We start from the raw sequence: 21,422 nt of genomic DNA on the forward strand, positions 1-21,422 counted from the left end.
ATTCTGCAAAGGCTCCAAATATGAACATGACCAATCTCACATTTCTTTAGGTGTCTTACTGTCTATTCTAATCATTTTGTAGTGTTTTATCTTATCTCTAACACTTTCTATTTCTGTACCTGTGAACGAATTTGCTTTTATATTGTCTCCTGTTGTTTGGCTTCATTTATTTCCATTTTTAACCTGTAAAGCACCTTGTAACCTACAGTAACTGAAAGGTGATATACAGATGAACTTTATTATTTGTATTATTAGTTCAATCTGGGAGCCTGCTTCTTTCAGCTCCTTCCAAATGTGTGAAAACCATCTTAGAGAGAGTTGAAGCTTTTATTTCCTTCTAATCAACTTTACTTTTCTTCTTCCTTAAATATAATATACACATAGATTATTTAGTTTTAATTTGGGCCAAGGAGATCGTCCTTATCTGCAGCTCCAGGTGGAAAAAACAAACACAGAAGTAAAATCCTATTGTTGCTATCAACAACTCATGGACACAGAATCAATACAAATATTTATAGGCTTTGTCGGCCGGTAGTATTTATAGAGGTGTGTACGATATTGTGTTCGGCCTGAAACGCCCCACAGCTGGCCTGTTTGATAAGTCGCTGGAATGTAAATCTCTTGATAGTGGCGAGCTTCCAGGAAAGCAGCTTCTCATCACTGTGGTGGAGTCATGGACCTGAGAGGCTTCACATCTGAGTCTGGGGGATAAATGTGAAATATCCCAGTTGAAGCTGTGGTCGCTGCATCTTCCCTTCCTCACTGACACAGAAGAAGAACAGTTGGAGTTTATAATCATCCGCGAAACACGAGGAAGAAATGAGCTGCTCTCATCAGGCGACTTCAGGGACGGATGCAGGCCTACTTTTACCTTTAGGGATTTAATTGTGTCCTCGTGGAAGCCAGTGCAGTCAGGGAATATATGTTTGATCAGTTTGAAACTACACTCTCATAGGGATTCTATCACTCGAGTGTGTATTTCTAGCTTCACCCTGGTTGGTATTGTACCATATATGAAGTACAACGTTTTATCAGCTCTCTGTGTCTCAGTGTTTGTCTCTGATGTTTGGCCGCCACATAGCGCGCAGGGGGACAATCACCTATTAATAACCACTGTGATGGTCGTGTACTGTTATAGAATAACTCCTGTGATTTGGAGGATTACAGATTCTCTGGCCCGTGGCCTGTGATCTGCAGGACAACAAGTGGTCAGTCAACGACCAAGTCTAAAAACACACAGCGGAGTCAATATGTTCATCACTCGATGACTAACAAGTGGAAACAAAAACATTCACGATCTATTTATGAAGAGTTGCTTTAAAATCCCATTCAACAGGACTGTGGGGCTGGTTAGATTAGATAGAGTGAACAAACAAACAACCAAGTGGATCCTGATTGGTCCACTGAAGGAGGTGACACACCCACTTTAGGAAATCATTCACAGCAAATAGATTGAAGACATTGTATTGTGTTGTTGTCGTGGAGCTAATTGGGCAAAAAAACAAAACAACAACTGCTAGAATCCTGACGAGAAATATAAAAAAGAGAAAATATAATAATATTATCAATTCATGGTCAAGTAATCAAGTAACCTACTGTAATGACCGGGTGATAAATATAATATAAAGAGCAGATACTAACTTATTCTCACTTTGGTAGAAATAGATTAAACCTCTGATTTACATGCTGCTTGGTAGTTTAATTTATGACAGAACAAAAAATCTATATGTCGGTATTTTTACATAAATTATAAAAGTGTCAGTAAAACATTCTCGAAATGTAGTCGAGTGAAAAGTTTTTAATGATGTTTACCTCTGGAATTACTGAATGAAAATAGATGGAAAAGCACAGTAAGTATCTCTAATTGTTGTGAATGTACTTTCCACTGCTGTGGATGGAGATCTGTGTGAGTGCAGTTTAACAGAGTTCGTCCAGTAAATGTAACGATGAGTGAAGTGGAAAAAAAAAGAAGAAGTGGACTCAACCAGTAGCAGGACACACACATCTATCTGTGTTATGCAACTTTCAATCTGAGTGAATCAATACATCACAAGTGAATGAAAAACCCTGTGTGCTTTCACAATAAAATCTGAAAGCAGGTTAAATTACATTTATAAAGATGTTTGTCTTATTCCAACTCTGTTGTTTAAAGACTTCTTCAGTCTTTTCAAAAGTAAAATGAGTCACAAATGATTCTGAAATGTGTAACGATGAAAGTTTAGTTTTTTCTCTAATAGTCTGTTTTCCATTCATTCCATCCTCTTTCACTCCTCCCTTCCCCAATATGTTCTGATCTAACCTTCACCACTGCTTCATCCTCCCTCCTCTCCTCACCTCAGCCATGAGTCGCAGCATCGTGCGGCAGAGCAAGTTCCGTCACGTCTTCGGCCAGACGGTGAAGGCCGAGCAGGGCTATGACGACATCCGCGTGTCCAGGGTGACGTGGGACAGCTCCTTCTGCGCCGTCAACCCAAAGTTCCTGGCGGTCATCGTTGAATCCAGCGGCGGCGGAGCGTTCCTGGTCCTGCCCCTCTCGAAGGTCAGTGAGGTCGAAGGGGAAACTCGTCCATGACTTCAGAGTTTAATCGCTGTCGAAACACTATTAACTATTCAATTTTTTTTAATTCAAAATAAGTGGAAAGAAGTGGAGGGGAACTTTACAGGAAAAGAGGAAGAGAAAAAAGAGAAGTAAAGATAGTTTACTTCTTTTTTAATTTAAATGGACAACCTGTATTCTTTTGTATTTCAGTGCCCAGGAGCTGTTTGGATGATTCCTGACATCACTTCTGTTTCTCTGATCTCTGTGTATTGACCTGTTCAAATGGAAATATATATACATCCTCCTGATATGATGCATTTCTCAAAACAGCTCTGGCCTGAGGTGCTTTTAGATTTCTTAACTAAACGTTTCTCCTGTTTGGATTCTCATCATCAGAAGCTGATCAGTTTGTAAAATGTAGCGATTAGTCGCTGTAATCAAAGCTGTGAAGTTAAAACAGCAGAAAGTAAAGGGTAGAGTGAAGAAAAGACACACGTGCAGCTTCTAACTGCAAATCATTTACAGATACGTCTCATCCTCTGAGGTTCGGCCTGTTCGGTAAATGTTGTTCCTAAATTCTTAAGTGTAATTCCACCAGAAAGATTGTGGGATGGTAATAAAATCTAGTTCATATAAGAAATAACCCAACATGCAATAGTTAAGTTCTGGTATGTTTCCCTTCTAATAGCGGAGGACATCATGTTTTGTCTGGGTCCTATGGGACAGACGCCCTGGTCACTGAAACAGAATATACAGCGACAGGAAAAGCAACAGGTTGAGACGGATCGGACGTTTAAAGCTGCGATGGTTCAGCGTGGTGTTGAAGTTCACCACCACGAGGACGACAGCCTCTTAAAATAAACATGAGACGATCGCAGCTTCAGTCTGTGTTTTGATGTTGATGCAGAAATGTTATCAAATGCAACCTTTTCAAATTAAAACTGATAACCAGGCCTGTACATCACATTTGGTAGAGTTTAAAGGCTCAAATAGGGAAATGAATGTGAGTTCAACATGATAAAAACCTAGAATCTATATTTATCTATATTTAAGAAGGACGCCCTGAATATACAGTGACAGGTCGAGACACTTCAGACATTTAAAGCTTCGATGGTTCGGCGTGGTGTTAAAGTTACTCGTGCATCATGATGATGACAACATCGCCTTAAAATAAAGGCCATGATGGACGCCACAAAGACAACACTAAACTGCAGTCTGTGTTTCGAGGGGGAGGCATTAGGAACTGCAACCTGTATCTGTTTTCTCTCTTCAATCAATGATGCTGCAGTACGTTTTTTAACATTCCAGTCCAGGGGCTTGAGTCACTGAAGTGAAGAAGCCAAATTGAATAACACGAAAAATACAGTTATTAAAAAAACTAAGATATATATAGTTACGGTGTTTGAATAATGTAAATAACGTGTGAACTTTATGTTTTAAACCACATGAGTATATCTCTGGTGTTATAATCGGACTGTACAGAGTGTGATGAGCACTTTTGTCCCACTTTATGAGATAAACAGTTTATATTCCGGGTGAAACAAGGCGACCGACGCAGCCGGGATTCATCAGCGTGTGTCTGTGGCACTAAAGACGCAGAGTGATTCACCGTTTTTCAGAGACGCTCGGAGGTGGACGTGATTATATACTGGAGTCATCGTGAAAAGACTCATGCTAATAATACACACCGACCTGCATCTCCCCCCCTCCGGGTCCCCAACAGGCCACAAGAAAAACTCCCCTTTCAACGCCTCGTCGCTCGGATATAAATACACACTCACTCAGGGTGTGTTTCTGCTGGTGTGTGTGTGTGTGTGTGTGTGTGTGTGTGTGTGTGTGTGTGTGTGTGCGTGTGTGTGTGTGTGTGTGTGCAGGGTTACATATCTCAAAAGCTGATATGCATGTTCACATGGAAATATTCCTAGATATCAAACCCTATATGCATAGTATCGATTTTACTGATTATCCCCCCTAATGATCAGTTTTTCTATCACATAACTCTATTACTTTCAGCCGAAGGAGTTTCCTACCTGTTGTGCTGTGGTGGCTTTTTATGTTAAAGGGGACATATTATGCCCATTTTACATAACACAGTTGATATGGTTCCTTTGGGTCTTAATGAAATGTCTGTAAAAAAAATTTGGTCAAAATACCACAAGGATCATTTAAACCAGCACCTTTTTACCCTGTCTAAAACAGCCCTCCTCAGATTGACCTGTTTTGAGTCCAAGGCCATGTAGCGAGACTGTGATTCTGGTCGTAATCCCATTCGACGCACTCGTTTCTGACATAGAGGAACCACAACAAATCACGGGAGTTGTTTTTTTCCAGAGTTTTGGGACGGTAGACATGACAGATACCCACATTAACGTGTAGAAGCACTACCAAAGTGGAATTTTCATAATATGTCCCCTTTAAGGCCTCCTCGTTCATCGTTGTTTGAAAGTTTGTTCCTGCTTTTGGAAATAGTAGAGGAGAAAACAATGTCAGCACTAGGTCCTTTTGTATAAGTTGTCTAAAGGTTCCACAACTAAACTCTGTCTGTTCAGGGTAGTAGAGGAAATAAGGGTAACAATCGTTCATTTTGTGATACAAGCATGAAATTTGGCATAACCATTCTTCTGGGTCATCTCTTTAACTTTAGAATGGGGGCCATCCAAAAATCCAATATGGCGGTCATTTTTCAAGACATAGACTGAGACATAGACTGAGCTTGGTAAATGTCCCTGACACTTCATCACACACATTCCATGTTTGCCATACAGATTTCTTAGCCTTGCCACGGAATGCAGACACAACATCACACCCACTAAATGCATGGAAAAATGGTAGGCCACTGGATCTTTCTGGCCCAATTGTTGAAACGATGTCATGGATTGGAATCCATCGTGAATGGGCTCCCTGACCAAAAGAAATCCACAGCTTCTCCAGACCTATTTTTACTGTCCTCTACACATAGCTTAAAGGTTGGTTTGTATATGGAATGAGAACAGAGGGTAGTGCTACTCCTTATATAGTACCAGACAGCCAATCACACAAATCTAGCTACTATTTTTACTGTTCTCCTATGCTGTATATCCCCCAAATACCTCTATCCCTCTAATTAACCCTAAACTTCACGTAGTTTTCCCCGTGACCTATAACACAGTTAGCCTATGACATGTTTTAGAAATGTTTCAGATGGTTATAACTGGTAACTCCTGTTTGAAAATGTTCAAAAACATACTATGGGAGTCCGATATTATTGACATCTACAAAGAATAAGCAAAGATTATGCTGAAATGCAAAATCAGTCTAACCATGGTGGCCATCTTGAAATAAATGGCGGCCATTTTTGATTTTCGAGTGGCCCCGATTCCTAAATCGAAGAGTGACCTTCAAAGATGATTTGTACCAAATTTCACGCTTGTATCACCATTTGAACGATTTCCCCAAAATATTGCTGTTATTTCCTCCACTAGGGGGACGTGTGAGACCATGCAAAGCTGGGGAGCAGCTACTGAATGAACCAGTTTACAAACTTTCACTCTGAACGTGTGTGCCTGTTCCTCACTGAAATACTGAGGTGCTTCATGTGTAGTATCCGATGTTTAACCTTCACTTCTTGTCGTTTTATCATCTGATCATCACTACCTCTTTCTCCTGTCATGAGGAATGTGTGAGTGTCGTGGTGAGTTGTTTCACTCACTCACTCCTGTGTGTCTGTGCTGCTGGTGTGTTGCAGTCGGGTCGCGTGGGCAAGGACTACCCGCTGGTGGTCGGCCACGCCGGGCCCGTCCTCGATATCGACTGGTGCCCGCATGACGACAACATCCTGGCCAGTGGCTCGGAGGATTGTACTGCAATGGTAAGTGTGGGGGGGGAAGCTGGTAATGCATGTGGAGGAGTTTGTTGTTCGGTGACTCAGGTAACATTCATAGTTTGTCGCCCGCCTGAGTATAATGAGCGATAAGGGACCTGGATCAGTGGAGGCATCGCTGCATCTACCTGTCTGTCTGTCCGCCCACCTGCTCTGCCTCGTCTCCTCCTCTTCATCAGTCTGCTCGTCACACTTTGTCCTCCACAGGTTGGACACAGGCTGGGGTCTGTCCTCAGACGTCTCTGTCACAGCTGCTTAAGTTAACACAGCTGCTAACCCTGCTGCTCAGACCCGTCCCTGTTTGTGTGATAAAGGAACCAGAACGTCAGTCAGCCGAGCTCAGACATCAGCCAACAGTCATACACACAATGGTCTGGATCCTATGATAGAAACATTAAAGCAAAAAGGAAGTGGTCTGATAACCTAACTGATTTATTTGTCAGTAAAAACAGTCCTAAAAGAGAGGCTATAGAAAACAATGCAACATATTTTACTCTCAACTATGTGCATCTGCTTAAAAGCACATAAATACACAGTATAATATAATAAACTGTACAGTAAAAACAAGAATGTGTTGACTAGAAGAGCTGCAGTTTAACAACAATCAACAACAGTTGTGGAACAAATGATCAAAAGTATTGATTTGAATAAATCTGAACACATGCAGCAGTTGTATCCGCTCCAACTGGAACACACTCAGCTCAATAAATATACTAGAGTTTTCAATCAAGATCTGTGCATTACCCTGTGAAAAAATCCATAAAAACGTTTAATTATCTTGTTTTAAATATTATAGTATGAGCTGGGAGATTTTCAAGAGACATTTTCAGCCTCATTGACAGATACAATAACTAGATAATATGAACAGTAATTGACTTATATCTGATTTGTGCTTCATGCTCAACTGTGCAACATGTCAAGTACGTCATCATGTGTAAATCATACAAAATTATTTTAGTTGGAGTTAAGACAACGTGTCTCTCGTCTCAACATGGATCTGTGCATCAGTTCAGTTCACACTTGTTCACAACAACATCACAGGAATGATCGAATCGCTGCCTCTCCTATGGCAGCAGCTGCTGGGATGTTCTCACTCACTGTGTGTGTGTGTGTGTGTGTGTGTGTGTGTGTGAGTGTGTAGTTTATGTGCAGCACACAGACAGACAGTTGCAGCTGTCCGGTCCTCTTTGTGTAACCACTGTGCAGTTACAGTGAGGCCATAACTGTGATGTCAACGGATCATTCTGTCATCTGATAAGCCTCATTAGAGAGTGTGGGTGTGTGTGGGTGTGTGTGTGTGTCTGTGTGTAGTTTGTGTTCTCGATCACACAGCATGTGTGCAGAAAGTTACACCTGTTCATGTAACAAAATGCCATGATTTGCTTTTCACAATAAAGGTTTTATATGAAGAACTGTGACATGTTAGATCTGTGATGATGGTTGTAAGAGCTGATTGGTCAAAGGTCAAAGGTCAACATCAACAAAATATATATAAAACACATTTATTAAGATATCTCTGCATCTTATAGGAACATAAACAGGATCTAAAGGTTATATAGATTTAAATAAATAAAACATTTCTTTAAATAATGGACTGATGTCGGCTTGACATCACTATGTAGTCAGGAAATGATGTCATATATCGAAGTAATGCAGTAACTATTTCAACCATAACATCAGATACACAATCCACAGCCCAGTTAAATGAACCAGTCATTTGTAATCACATGGTATAAATGATTTGTTATCAACATTACAACACCGGCTCTTCAATCCGACCTCCCTCCTCTCCAGGTTTGGCAGATCCCAGATCATTCTCTGACCCGCCCCCTCTCCGACCCAGTCGTGATCCTGGAGGGACACTCCAAGCGTGTGGGCATCGTCACCTGGCACCCGACCGCACGCAACATCCTCCTCACTGCAGGTAGGATACACACACAAACACGTCCTGAGATGTCTCAGGACACGCACACCATTCAGCCTCCGTCCAGACGTCCATCTTTTAACACTGTTCCCATCGCCCCCTCCAGGCAGTGATAACCTGGTAATCGTCTGGAACGTGGGGACGGGCGAGCCTCTCGTCTCCATGGATGACCACCCCGACCTCATCTACAGCATCAGCTGGAACCGAAACGGCAGCTTGTTCTGCACCACCTGTAAGGACCGACGGCTGCGTGTCTGCGACCCCCGCAAGAGGGAGGTGGTGGCGGTGAGTGAGTAGAGAATAAACATGAAATACCAACACAACAGTACAATTCATTCATATTTACCAAGTGACTTTTGGGGGTTTTGATCAAATGAAGAAAAAACTGCTTTTATATTAATAGGTCACAAGACAAATAGCAGAGTAATGTACAATTCAACAAGAGGATATAGAGGTTAAATTTGTTTATCTTTAGCCCTTAGTTGAGTTTTTGTAGTAAAGTCTGTCCTCGGCTGATCTACAGGAACGTCTGGCTCCGCACGACGGGATCCGGCCAATGAGAGCCATCTTCACCAGAGACGGGAACATCTTCACCACCGGATTCACCAGGATGAGCCAGAGAGAGCTCGGGCTCTGGGACCCGGTAGAAAACCGTTATTATATATATACTACTCATGCATTATCAAAAAGGGAAACCAATACTATATGTGCACATATATATATATATATGCACGTACAAAACAAAAAATGGCTTCTCTTCAATGTTGTTTAATTCTCCACAGACGAACTTCGAGGAGCCGATTGCCCTGTTGGAGTTGGACACCAGCAATGGAGTGTTGTTACCATATTATGATGCCGATGCAAACATGGTCTACCTCTGTGGGAAGGTACACAGTATTTAAGTGTACTAAATGTATAGACACGTGTGCATGTGTGTTAATTATGACTATGTCAACTTTTATTTGACCTGTTTTTATTCGTGCTGTGTGTTTGTGTGTCTGGTTGTGTGTGTGTGTGTGTGTGTGTGTGTGTGTAGGGGGACAGCAGTGTCCGTTACTTTGAGATCACAGAGGAGCCGCCCTACGTCCACTACCTCAACACCTTCAGCACCAAGGAGCCGCAGAGGGGGATGGGCTTCATGCCAAAGAGAGGAGTGGACGTCAGCAAATGTGAGATCGCCCGGTAAGAACCAAACTGTGCAATGACTCAGACCCCAGCTCGTTGGGTGGGAGGTAAAGAGAGAACGAGAGGAAATATGTCACTAGAGGAAGGTTTTCAAGATCAAATCCAGTTTTGGGGCATGAGGACAAATCCATAATATTATGAGATGGTACGTGCAGCACGCTTGATATTGATATCAACAGTCATTAGAGGTCTTTCTCATGTTTTATATATCTTATTACCTCTGTCCAGGAGTTTAGGGTTTTAACCTCCTCCACTAATTTGTTTCTGGTTACGCAAAAAACTATTGGACACAATTTGTCAGAAGGATGAAACATGGGTCAGGAGAGAATCCAATCAATTTTGCAGTGGTTTCGAACAAACATTCAGGAATCATTTTTTTGCACATTGTGAGTTAGGGCCTCGATCAATTTATATTTTTTAAGATTTCTCAGGAAATAGTTTTAGGATATGGTTGAAAAAAAACCAGGCATATTTAAATTGTCTGTTTTCATATAGCATTTTTTCTAAATTAGAAATTGAAGGGACTGATTAGTTTGAGTCGGTGTGATTTTCTGCAACTTAATTAAATTTAAGGCAACTGTTGGCAGAGGTTTGTGTCTTTCTAGTTTGCTCAGTGGATATGTCAGTGTGTCACCCTCCAGACTAAAGGTTAATGGCATTCATGAGGACATATATTAGTTATTGCAGTGTCCTCAAAGCCTGATCATCTTTTATTATCACCTGCAATAATCACACAAATGTTTATGTCGGCCAAATGAAGTCCTGTTATATTTACTCACTCTAAAACAGACATTATGTATAAACTCTCTCAGGTTATTCAAGCTGCTGGACAAGAAGTGTGAACCCATCACAATGACAGTGCCTAGAAAAGTAAGTCCCACTGACTCACTGATCAAACCTCACAACCGAGCACAGGACATTTACTCAACTACTGTAATTTTGAGGTACTTTTACTTTCATATATTTCAGCTTTATGATACTTACTGCTTAAATCTCACGAAAGGTCAGAGGACAATATTGTACTTTTCAGTTCATAACTTTTTCCCACAGCTATAGATACTAGTTCTGCTCAACACCACAGTCTAATGACATAAACTAAGAATCACAGTAAAGATTAGTGCTCTACACATATTTCACATATTATCTATATTCCATGGACATATTACACAATAGAAATCTGGCATATTGCACAATAATTACATTGTATTTGTATTTTGTTATCGTGTGACCAATACTCCCATTTCACCACATCTCCTTAGTGCTGCTACTGTTTTTGCTGTTGTGTCAAATTTCTACACACAAATGGAAATTAAAATCAGCTCCCACTTTATCAGCTACAAACTTAACGTTCTGCTTATGTCAAGACATTTTTTTAACACTGACGCTGCAACAAAATGTAATTATGAGTTAGTTTAATTGTAATGTGAAATCTTCTGTACTTTTACTTATGTAATATTTTGAATACAGTACTTTTTATTGTTATTTCAATAGTGAGGTGTTTTTATTTAGCTATTTAGTGAATTTTTATATGATTCCCATTCCATTTCACAATCTGCTGACATTTCCAAAGGACAGAAAGAAAAGTTAACAATAAAAACAAAGACAATGTATTAACCCTGCAAAAGCAATCACCGTCTCATCCTCTCCTTTTCTGACCTTGGCACAGTCGGACCTCTTCCAGGACGACCTGTACCCAGACACAGCCGGGCCCGAGCCCGCCATGGAGCCCGAGGAGTGGATGGACGGCCGCGACGAGGACCCGATCCTGATGTCCATGAAGGAGGGCTACGTGCCGCCAAAGAGCCGAGAGCTCAAAGTGGCGAAGAAGAACATGCTGGACTCCAGACCCACCACCCGACGTAGCCTGTCCACTTTGGACACCAACAGCCTGCCAGTAAGTTCTGTGGCTCACCTGTTGTAACATTACACAGATTTTTTTGTTTATTTATCTTTGTGGTCTATAACCTGAATGCACTGTTACTCCTGACCTCATGTATATCTCTGTTTGACCCTTTTCTGATCATCTCTTTTCTGTTTGTACCCACCCACCACTTTATTTTTCCAGAGCTCCCTTCTTTGTTTTGGTTTAGTTTTGTCTAGTCGCTCACTGTCCTTGACCTATTTTTCCTCTCTCCTTTCCTTTATCCTTTAATTTCCCCTCCCTGTCGCTGTCTGTTTTCTTTCTTTCCTCTTCTGTTTCCCCCCCCCCTCTCCTTCTCTCCTGTCTCCTCCTGTCCAGCCTCAGTTGCTCGACAGGTTGTTGGAGGAGATTCAGAATCTGAAGGCCACAGTTTTGTCTCAGGAGAAGAGAATCTGTGACTTGGAGAATAAGCTTTCGCAGTACACCAATGGCACTGTCTGATGTGCATGTGAACACACCCTCTGAAGAACTGGTCTGAATTTCGTAGTAACACATTTCCGCTGAGCTGTCGAGGACCCGCTCTCCCACATACTCAGATAACACTGTTGTCCCTTGAACTGGGCCATTTAAGGGCAGGAATGTGGAAAATCTAGATGCAAACTGACTGTGTAACCCTTTTTAACAAAACACACCCGTATCTCAAACCCTTTCTGAGTCTGATTCAGCATAATCCCCCCTTCGGTTTTATCATAATGTACCTTTAATGCTATTGCAAAGATATTTTGAAGTATTTACACCAGTTAAAGTGATTTGACAAGGGTGCACAAGTGGACTGAGGAGGCTGCAGGTTAGAGGGACATGTGCAAGTAGTGATAAAGGTGTAAAGTAAGTGGACGCTGTTATCACTTTTTTAAATAAGTTTCTTCAAAAAGTATCAACAACGGGATGGCTTTTTTTGTGTGTGTAAATTTAATCTTCAAACTTTTCCATTTACATGGTAGTAAACATACTGGTACCACCAGTATGTCACCATTAACATGCGTAGGAGAGCAGTGTGTTTCTCAACACATGTATTCGCTTCATGACACATGACCCCTGTCACATAATCAATGAACAGTTGATTTAAATGAGCCCCTTTGAAAACTTTTCAAAATGTAAATAGTGAAAAAGGAAACTGGACAGAAATTGTTGAACTTGTAGCAAAATGTGAAAAGCAACGCTTGTTTTCTGTTAAGGATTATACATTAGACACCATTATGACAACAATAAATTTCTTTTTTTTTAAAGAAATAAAATGTCATTTCCATTTGTTGGTGAAGCATACACAGGGGAGGCAACAGGATTTCTCTCTACCAGGATTCACACGACAGCAGAATGATCACAAAAGTCCTCAGACCTCATCTCTCTGAGGGAAAACTACTTTTACAATGCAGATGAAAATCAGTTTTTAATGTAAGACTGCAATAATCATTATTGCCACTAGCTCTACTTTAGAAAAAGAAAACACCTTGTGCCCAAACCGTCGGGACCCATCAGATTGCAGTTATACAGCAGGTTGGTCAGAGCTTTCCTGGAGTCACTGAATCCCCCCCCACAGTCGTAACATGGAGCCAGAACACCACCATGCTCAGGAAAAGAAAGAGTGATTGAGTGACTTTGGTGGATGAAGAGAGGGCAGCTGGCGGATTCCCTGTGAGAGAGTAGAAACAGAGGCCTACATTTCCCACCCGATCCACAGCCAGCAGCTCCATGTCAGGTGAGCAGCAAGACGCCCTGTAGGACACCAGCATTATGTTTGCGTTGCCAGCGGCCTGGCTGGCGTTCAAGGAGCCGTTTCCTTGTTTGAGGCTGACACGCTCGACACCCACCCCGTCATCCCCGTCAGTCACCTGCACCGACAGCTCCCAGGTCGATGAGTTGCAGGCACCAGAGCACCGGGACTGCAGGCTGAGCAGCTGGCACACCGGCTTGGTGAAATCGGTCACCTGTGAGGACAAGAAAAGGCAGATGACATGACTAATGAGTTAATATATTAATGAATGTCATGTAAAAGTAAAACGTGTAATTTATATAAAACAAAGGTTAAATAGAAAATATATTTCTGAACTACGAGACATGTTTGGCCCATGAGACAATTTAATCTGAACTGTCAACCAGGCCATGAATACAAAATAAACCACTTAGAAAAAAAGTAAATCTCATGAAGAGTAAAGAAAACAGAACAAATTTGAAAAACATGTCCGGGTGGTGAAGACCCAGTGCAACACACAGCTTTATTACCAAGAAAAGAAAAGAAAAGTGAAAGTCATACCACACTTCATCAGAGAAGTGGTAAAGCAACTATCTCTTTGTTAAAAGTGAAAGAGAAGCCATGCGTTCAAGTGTCAGGCCTCAGCTGGAAACATGCTGCCAAACCGGATGAGTTGTACGGACGATGCTCTCAAGTGAACTCTCTTCGTTGGAGACACAATCCTACGCAGGCATGTTTTACAGTGATCGAGCTCATCGCTAACAAGCTGCAGCCTTTTCCAGTAAAATGTATTTGTGGCCACTGTGGAGCTGGTAGAACCAAAGAAAGTAAAACTGTACCAACAACCTCTCGGAGCAGATTACTAATACGAACCGAGATATTGAAGAAACCACAGAAATAAACTGCAGGAAATCTCCAGACAGATCTCATAAATTCAAAAAACAAGAGTTTCACATGACGGAGGAATCACTGTCTTCGGATCTGTGTGATGATAATTCTTTTGAAAAAGTTGTTTGGCTGATACCAGCCGGGAGTACCAGCATCATCATCACTATCATCTGACATCAGACAAAGAGAATCAACTCAAGCTTTCATATGAAAGATGTTAGAGTGATGTGTTAAGTCATTAAGCATGGCCCGGGAAGGAGGTTGTAAAATAGTAAAACACTAAAGAGATTGACATGTGAAGTGACAAATTAGTTTTTACATTTTTTAAAGAGGAGTAAAAAGCTATATATTGTTTTCTAACTTCGTTATCTATTAATACATATGACTCTTAAGTGGGAGTATTACCTTGTTAAGAACCGAGAAACGCAGCATGACGTAGTTGGTGTCAGCGCCCCCTGGAGCCTCGGCCTCAATGGTCAGGGTGAAATCAGTTCCAGATGGCGTGTTGAGCGGTGCTGTGATTTCCACTGTGCCGTCGGTACTGTTTCCAGATACCAGGATTAGAGAGGTTGGAGATACTGAGTTAAAACGTTGTTGGTTGTGGGTGGCTCGGATGGTGAAGTTCCCCCCGGTTCCACCGGTCGTCACGGTGAAGGGCACAGAGAATAGTATTCCTGGAACTAGGATGGGATTTGAATCGGCCTAAATACAGAGAGAGGATAAAGTATTTGTAGTGATGAAATGCTGATGTTTGAAATACAGCTTCTGATGGTCTGGGATGGGTACTCACGCTGATAGTCACATTAGAGGCTCTGAAGTTGGTAGGCGTTTGCCTTTGGAAGATGCCTGATGAAGAGCTGCCATCTTGCCCCTTCACCCGCACCACAAACTCCTCCGACGGCATCTGGTCAACCCGGACCAAGAAATTTCCGCTTCCCTGTGACTCCACAACTCCATTTACCTCCTTTGACCCACTTGATTCAACCAGGGTGACTTCTGTCAGCTTACCAGAGTCACTCCCCGTTAAAGTCACCAACAAGGTACCGTTCACACCTTTTAAAGAAATTGATTTTTATCATGACTTGATGGTTTTCGCGCATCATCAAATTCACACTGAAGCATTCCTTTACCAGCTCTGGGGCGTGTGTCAAGTGTATCGTATCCAGCGAATGGGCCCTGCGACGCCTCCACGAAGTCCAACAGGAAGTCAACAGGACTCTGAGCTAAGAAAAAGAGAAACTATAAAGGTGAAGTAAACAACCACCTATGGGCCATTTAGAGTTGCTGATGAACCGAAGCTGCTTGTCTTTGGACTGGGGGAGGAAGCTGGAGTTCCATGCAAGATTACAATGAAAGATTAAGGCTGTAAGGGAACAGTAGCTGAACCTGATGTGGTATCTCAAGAAGGAATCTCTTTATAACTTCAGCTGCATTTCTCAGATACATTTGTGATGAGAACACAAAACCTTCCTGCACGTGTCAAGCATACAGGAGGAGAACGTGCTTTCTGAGCTCCAAGCCACAGCAAGGATTCATTTTTAAGTGTAGGGATTGATTTTCTGATCAATCTTAATCATCCATGATTTTCTCACCTATGACCTTCAGAGTGTAGGGATTAGTCGACACCATTCTTATTTCCCATGGTCCAACTTCTGTTTTTATACGCAGACTGCGGAAGTTTCCCACAGACTGCGACGAGGTGATCAGTGACCCTGTTGCGTCGGTGCTTTGCTGTGATTCACCTTCAAACAAAACCAAAACAGCTCGTTGGTAAGAAATAACAAATGCATAATATGTGCAGCACCTCCTTTTTGTAAAAGAACAGAAATGCACAGTGTGACCGTTACAGCTCTATTCACACCAGACCACCTCACAGACCTTGTTGATGCTTAAAACTTAAACTCTTATATGTCTTAGAATTATTCTTTCAAAAGAGAGAAAGATCTTTGAATAAATTAGGAAAATGGATTTGCTGCCTGATGATAACAGCGATTACACAGAATTAAATAGATTTGAGCCCAAATTGTTGCTGCTGCTTTGCTCCATGAAACATCAAATCTGCATATGGTGTAATAATTAGTGTTGTGGAGTAGTGTATGTATTTAAAGAGGCATTATTACCGTTGGGGCTGATGAGAGTGAAAGTGACAGATCGCCCGGTGATGTAAACTCTCGGGTTTGTTACCGACACATCGACCCTGAAGAAGAAATTCTCGGTTTTGCCCGGGTTCCTGGCTGCTTGCAGGAGGGTCACCTGGACAAATCGCATGAAACCAGTCACACAGCTGAGATCTTTGAGGTGACAATGCTAACCAGCAGTGAGATGGTGGTGCCATTACCAATGAGGAGCTGGTGGACTCTGTTATGATGCTGGTGGCCACGGGGAGCTCAGTTTTCGTGACTTCAATAGCCTGACCTCCTGAAGCCTGAGCCAGGTCTCTGTACACCTGAGCGTCTGATGTGGCGATCGCCCTCCATCTCCTGGTTTTGTCTCTCAGAATCCGAAGATTGGTCACATTTGAGTCAGTAATCATGAAGTTCACCTGGAGAACAAAAATGTGAATGAGATCATCGAGTGTGGAAGGACTAAAGTAATGATTAACGTACAAAACATCCTCCGAATGAAGGTATAATATAGTCATCTATTACATTATTCTCAAGTTTATCTTTTTATTAGTTTCTTCATTAATTTATAAAGGGGAGACATATTATGGTCAATTCGGGTTCATAGTTTTAATTTGGGTTATTTCTTGAAAAGGTTTACTGCTCTAACGTTTTCTACACTTTCTTCACACTTCATTGCTGCAGCTCCTCTTTTCAGCCTCTGTCTGAAACGCTTGGTTTTGGTTCAAAGCCACCCCGCCTGATAAAGCCCAGTGTGCTCTCTGTTGTGATTGGTTAACTGCTTCCAGCGCATGAAGGGAAATATCAGCCTCTGATTTACCTGGCGTTGTTTTGGGGGCGTGTCAGACTAGCTGCCAGGCGTGAGTTATTTTCAACTATGCAAACCATGCAATTAACAAAAGGAATTACCAGAAAAAAACCTACACAGACATGGGGAGGACATGCAAACTCTTTACAGAAAGACCAGAACCAGGGTTTGAACCACAGGCAGTGGTAACCGCTTTACCACCATGCCACCCAAAGCAAAAAGGAAACACGCATTGATATCCTATCTGGCCTGGAAACCCTTTCGGGACCCCCAAAGAAGAGCTGGAAATCGTGGCTAGGGAGAGGGACATCTGGAAAACCCTTTCTACCACACCAGCCCGGATAAGTGGAAGATAATGGATGGATGGTTTTTAGTCACATAAAAGAACAGAAAAGTGTATTTGTTACTCACCACTGTTTGAGTTCGCTCTATGAGTGCAATCAATGCACTTTTAAGGTGTTTGTCTTTAGCAGGCGCATCAGTGAAGACGAAGATCTCGGAGTTGAAGGGAGCAGCGGTTAGAGCCAGCTGAGTCAAAGCAAATCAAACACTTAAGATGGTTTATAGTTAAGAAATTCAAGTAGTTGAATCGACTCAAAGACGTCAGCGAACCTTGAGCCCAGACAAACTCATCTCTGCGTCGTCTCCTCCACCAGTTAGCGACAGGGAGTTGATAGCGTTCTTGAACACCTGCGGGTCTGTCGTCTTCGTCAACGGCCCAAATTCTGTACAACATTTGGAAACAGGAGAAAGAATTCACGTTTCTACAATGACGCATGAAAATCTACTGGTTAACCCATGCCACAGTTTAAGATGAACAGAAGGTGCGCCTTTTCAAAATAAAATGTCCCAATCATCCTACCTGGGTCACCGAACGGTACAAGAATGTAAGTGGAGGGCTCGTTCTCCGTTCCCACTTCGCTGTTGATTATGGAGGAAGTGACACTCCGCACTGCCTCAATGTCATCACTCATGCTCTTTGTCGTGTCGATCACAAAACAAAGAGCTTTACTGGATCCTTTGGAGATTCCCAACATCCTGAGGGCACGTAGACAGATGGAAGAGAGATTGGAAAAAAAACTTTGAGCAACTGTGCACATTGAAACGTGCAGAGAGGGTTTCGTACTGGAGGAAGGTTCTGTCGCCGGCGGCCCCTCGAACGTCGTCTAGCAGCTGACCGGTTGCAGCTACGGCCATGTTTGCTGCTTCAGTGTGGAGATGTCCGTGATTGGAATCAAACGTGTCTTTGTTGATTCCACCTTTAGGCCTGATGTTGCTTGTTTGATCCAACCGTCCTCCGTGGCTGCATTTACCTGTCCAACAAATACAGTGTGAAAATTAAAATCTCAACTTATAAAGTTTTCACCAGTTTTAAATCAGTGAGCAGTAACACTAGAATTCTAAGTATTTAGAGTATTTAGATGTTTAAGTTATTAGGAAAGTTATTGTAGTAATATCTATCTAAAATGTACTCTGCAGAATGTCCAACTAATGGGGGCCGGATTTCTCCGGGGTTTGTCTTTCACACATGAACAACGTTCAACACAGTTATCTCTGGAGCTTTCTCTGCAAATCTCCCTTGACATCTTCGTCTGTGTCTTCTACGTGTGCGGTTCCACTTTTTCACCCCGAAAGTCATTGTTTGTTATTTTAATATCGTCTCTTTCATGTGTTTTCAAACGTCTTCATCGCGCCTATCGCTTCACGGTGAATCCTCTGGAGGATCTCCTGCTGCTGTCTGACATGGGCTCCTTTGGGCATTACCATTGAGTTTTATACAAAGGGGGGCTGGCCTGAGAAAGTCTGGAGTCTCTCAATTGGAAATTTGCATTCTCAGGTACAGCCCCTCCAGAGAATGAGATAATCAGTGCACGTCTGACTGCAGCTTAAAATACATGTAATAGAGATTTCTTGGTTATATTCACTGCAGCATGAATTGGTAAGTTAACAAATTATTTACCGTCTGGTTTGGTTGAGACCACAGGCACAACACCAAAATAACCGGAGGTCAGTATCCCCTGCGCTATGACGTCCTCCAGAATGTTGTTGGTGCAGTCGTCTCCATCACAGTTTCGACACGTTGCTCTGCTTATATCTGAGGGAAAGTTCATCAACAAGACTTTTATTCCGCCCCCACACCTCAAGGATGTGTTAAATTAACACATTATATTATATTGTATTATATTGCATTACATTGAATATTGCAATCTGACACTGTTCAATGTTTTGCATTTTGCATTTCACTTTTTACTTTCACTTTTCAATCTTTCTATCTTTTATATATTTTTATTTAGATATGTTTATGTCTAAATAAATGTTCCTTTGTATAATTATTAGAAAAAGTGAGTAAATGAGAAGTAAATAGTGAGTAAATATATATATGTTTCTTTTTTATTGCTTTTCTTATGTGTGTTGTATTTATATTTATTTATTTTGTGTTGCACCAATAACCAGAGCAAATTCCTTGTCGGTGTAAACCTACTTGGCAATAAATACATTCTGATTCTGATTCTGATTCTGATTTGGTTTCTTCTTGGAAATCATTTCAATCACACCCGGACTGCATTCCTCAACTGTTTCACTACCTGCTAGGTTTCCGATGCTGGTATCGGGTCTGATCAGGTTCGAGTTTGGGAATTTCTTCCCCAGCTCCACCCAGTTACTATGACTGTAGAAATCCTTAACCAAAGAAGAAAAGAGGTAATAACTCATCAAATCTATCTGAATTGAAATGAGTAAACCTTTTAATGATGCATACCTGTAATGGATGTAAAATCTGCCCCAGTTTCTCCCTTGCTGAATGAAAGTTGTCTTGCTTGCTGCTCGCCTTGACGGCCTGGACTCCCTCTGCGATGATTCTCCTTCCTTGCACAAACATTTCATTGTCAAAGTGGAAGCTCCCGTTGAGTATATGACGGAGGTCCACCCGTACGTTCCGAAATATGACATATTTGACGCCCAGCAGGAAACTCCTGGAGGATTTTTTGGCGTTGCATGCAACAGCAACAGCCTTTGTGGTGTAAGGCTGCGACTACACACACACAAACACACAAACACACACACTGAGTCAACCCATACCGACATCACTAACAGAGACGAAGTAATTTCTGGTGCAAACTTCCAGGGAAGGGAACTCTTACAGGAAATGTGAAGTCTGTCCCTTCAGCTTGAGCCAGATCACGGCACACTTGCACAACAACATTTAAGATTGCAGCCGCAGTGATTTCCAGGTGACTCTCAGATTTCCCGGGTAATATCGCGAAGCCATGAGCCCCGGTGTGCAGGAGCAGGAGGCACAACACGGCCAACTGCGACGACATAACGTACCTGAGGAGAAACAGGTTTATTTCAGGTCTTTTTTGTTTGTTTAATGGCATTTAATGGCATCGGTCATTTCCTGCTTTCATCAACAAAACAAAGGGTGTGTTACATGTTTCAAATGCCTCCACTGGGAATACTTCTTCATGCCCAGCGAATTTGGATTGAACGATTATGGCGCTGGCATTTGACTGTACATGTGATCACAAAACCCCTATATCAATAACACAATGTCATTTTATATTTGAGTTGACACAATCATAGTAAAAATAAGCTCCCACCTCATTACTCACTTACAACTCTAATTCTTAGTCATCCACACACACTTTTCTCTGTATAAACAATAAACAATCCTTTCACCATCAAATCTCATATTAACGCATGAAAACCTTGTGAAGCCTCAACATCTAAGGGTCATCTTAATATCTCATGCATGACAGTTTTCTTTCAAACAACCTGCATAACCCTTTTAGACCAGAAATGTTTGTATATTTGTAGAGGACAGGTACTATGTAGATTTGTATTTATATAAAAATCCAGATCCTTCCTCTCTTCATCAGGTGCAATTAGTTATCTTGAGTAAAAAGTACCTACCTTGAGGCTTGCTGCTGTCCTCTAAACTCAGGATTATTGTGTCAACACCTGCCCTATGTGTCCCAGAGAGGGCGTGACCACGCAGCACAAGTTCAACCTGTTACAGTGCCTTGCATAAGTATTCACCCCCTTTGGACTTTTCTACATTTTGTCATGGTATAACCATGAATATCGACGGAAGAGGAGATGTGACCCGGCCCGGAGGAAGCCCGGGGCCCCCGTCTGGAGCTAGGCCCAGACGGAGGGCTCGATGGCGAGCGCCTGGTGGCCGGGTTTGCCACGGAGCCCGGTCGGGCACAGCCCGAACAAACTACGTGGCACCCCCCCTCTCTTCATCTCATGGGCCCACCACCTGTGGGAAGACCCGTTGGGGCTGGGTGCGCAGCCACATGGGTGGCAGCGAAGGTCAGGGGTCTCGACGGACCAGACCCGGGCGGCAGAAGCTGGCTCTGGGGACGTGGAACGTCACCTCGCTGTGGGGAAAGGAACCGGAGCTTGTGAGTGAGGTGGAGCGCTACCAGTTAGATCTGGTGGGGCTTACCTCCACGCACAGTCTCGGCTCTGGTACCGTAC

The 21,422-nt window shown here is 42.3% G+C and overlaps 2 protein-coding genes across 5 annotated transcripts; one reads left to right on the forward strand and one right to left on the reverse strand.

Moving 5' to 3' along the window:
• The first annotated feature begins 2,341 nt into the window (after positions 1–2,341).
• Positions 2,342–12,620, forward strand: coro6 (coronin 6). 4 transcript variants are annotated; one of them, XM_053442155.1, is made up of 10 exons: positions 2,342–2,539; positions 6,264–6,386; positions 8,193–8,322; positions 8,429–8,607; positions 8,846–8,965; positions 9,105–9,209; positions 9,359–9,504; positions 10,320–10,377; positions 11,174–11,410; positions 11,753–12,620. In XM_053442155.1, exons 1-10 carry the CDS (start codon positions 2,342–2,344, stop codon positions 11,867–11,869), a joined length of 1,413 nt encoding a protein of 470 aa, XP_053298130.1. In that variant the 3' UTR covers positions 11,870–12,620. The 4 variants fall into 4 exon arrangements, with proteins under 4 accessions (XP_053298130.1, XP_053298131.1, XP_053298129.1 ...); XM_053442156.1 differs by having other exon boundaries at positions 11,174–11,401; positions 11,747–12,620; XM_053442154.1 differs by having other exon boundaries at positions 11,174–11,381; positions 11,712–12,620.
• LOC128457466 (von Willebrand factor A domain-containing protein 7) lies at positions 12,315–20,913 on the reverse strand. Its single transcript, XM_053442152.1, has 16 exons — positions 20,850–20,913; positions 20,078–20,264; positions 19,696–19,968; positions 19,523–19,616; positions 18,898–19,032; positions 18,064–18,250; positions 17,800–17,975; positions 17,550–17,662; positions 17,349–17,465; positions 16,345–16,548; positions 16,127–16,259; positions 15,599–15,748; positions 15,137–15,229; positions 14,797–15,059; positions 14,412–14,708; positions 12,315–13,353 (listed from the first exon to the last, which is right to left on the reverse strand). The coding sequence occupies exons 2-16, from the start codon at positions 20,255–20,257 to the stop codon at positions 12,928–12,930; spliced, it is 2,841 nt and encodes a 946-aa protein (XP_053298127.1). The 5' UTR covers positions 20,258–20,264; positions 20,850–20,913; the 3' UTR covers positions 12,315–12,927.
• Between the last annotated feature and the right edge of the window lie 509 nt (positions 20,914–21,422).

Source organism: Pleuronectes platessa, chromosome 15 (genome assembly GCF_947347685.1).
Source record: "Pleuronectes platessa chromosome 15, fPlePla1.1, whole genome shotgun sequence".
Lineage (NCBI taxonomy): Eukaryota > Metazoa > Chordata > Actinopteri > Pleuronectiformes > Pleuronectidae > Pleuronectes > Pleuronectes platessa.

Excerpts from the sequence above, each read along its gene's own strand:
- coro6 (XM_053442154.1), top strand. The coding sequence starts at position 2,342 with ATGAGTCGCAGCATCGTGCGGCAGAGCAAGTTCCGTCACGTCTTCGGC. Across the intron at positions 9,505-10,319 it reads AGCAAATGTGAGATCGCCCG|GTTATTCAAGCTGCTGGACA; the intron begins GTAAGAACCAAA and ends AAACTCTCTCAG. Across the intron at positions 10,378-11,173 it reads CAATGACAGTGCCTAGAAAA|TCGGACCTCTTCCAGGACGA; the intron begins GTAAGTCCCACT and ends ACCTTGGCACAG.
- LOC128457466 (XM_053442152.1), bottom strand. The coding sequence starts at position 20,257 with ATGTCGTCGCAGTTGGCCGTGTTGTGCCTCCTGCTCCTGCACACCGGG. Across the intron at positions 19,617-19,695 it reads AGATTTTACATCCATTACAG|GATTTCTACAGTCATAGTAA; the intron begins GTATGCATCATT and ends TCTTTGGTTAAG. Across the intron at positions 17,466-17,549 it reads TGAGTTTGTCTGGGCTCAAG|CTGGCTCTAACCGCTGCTCC; the intron begins GTTCGCTGACGT and ends GCTTTGACTCAG.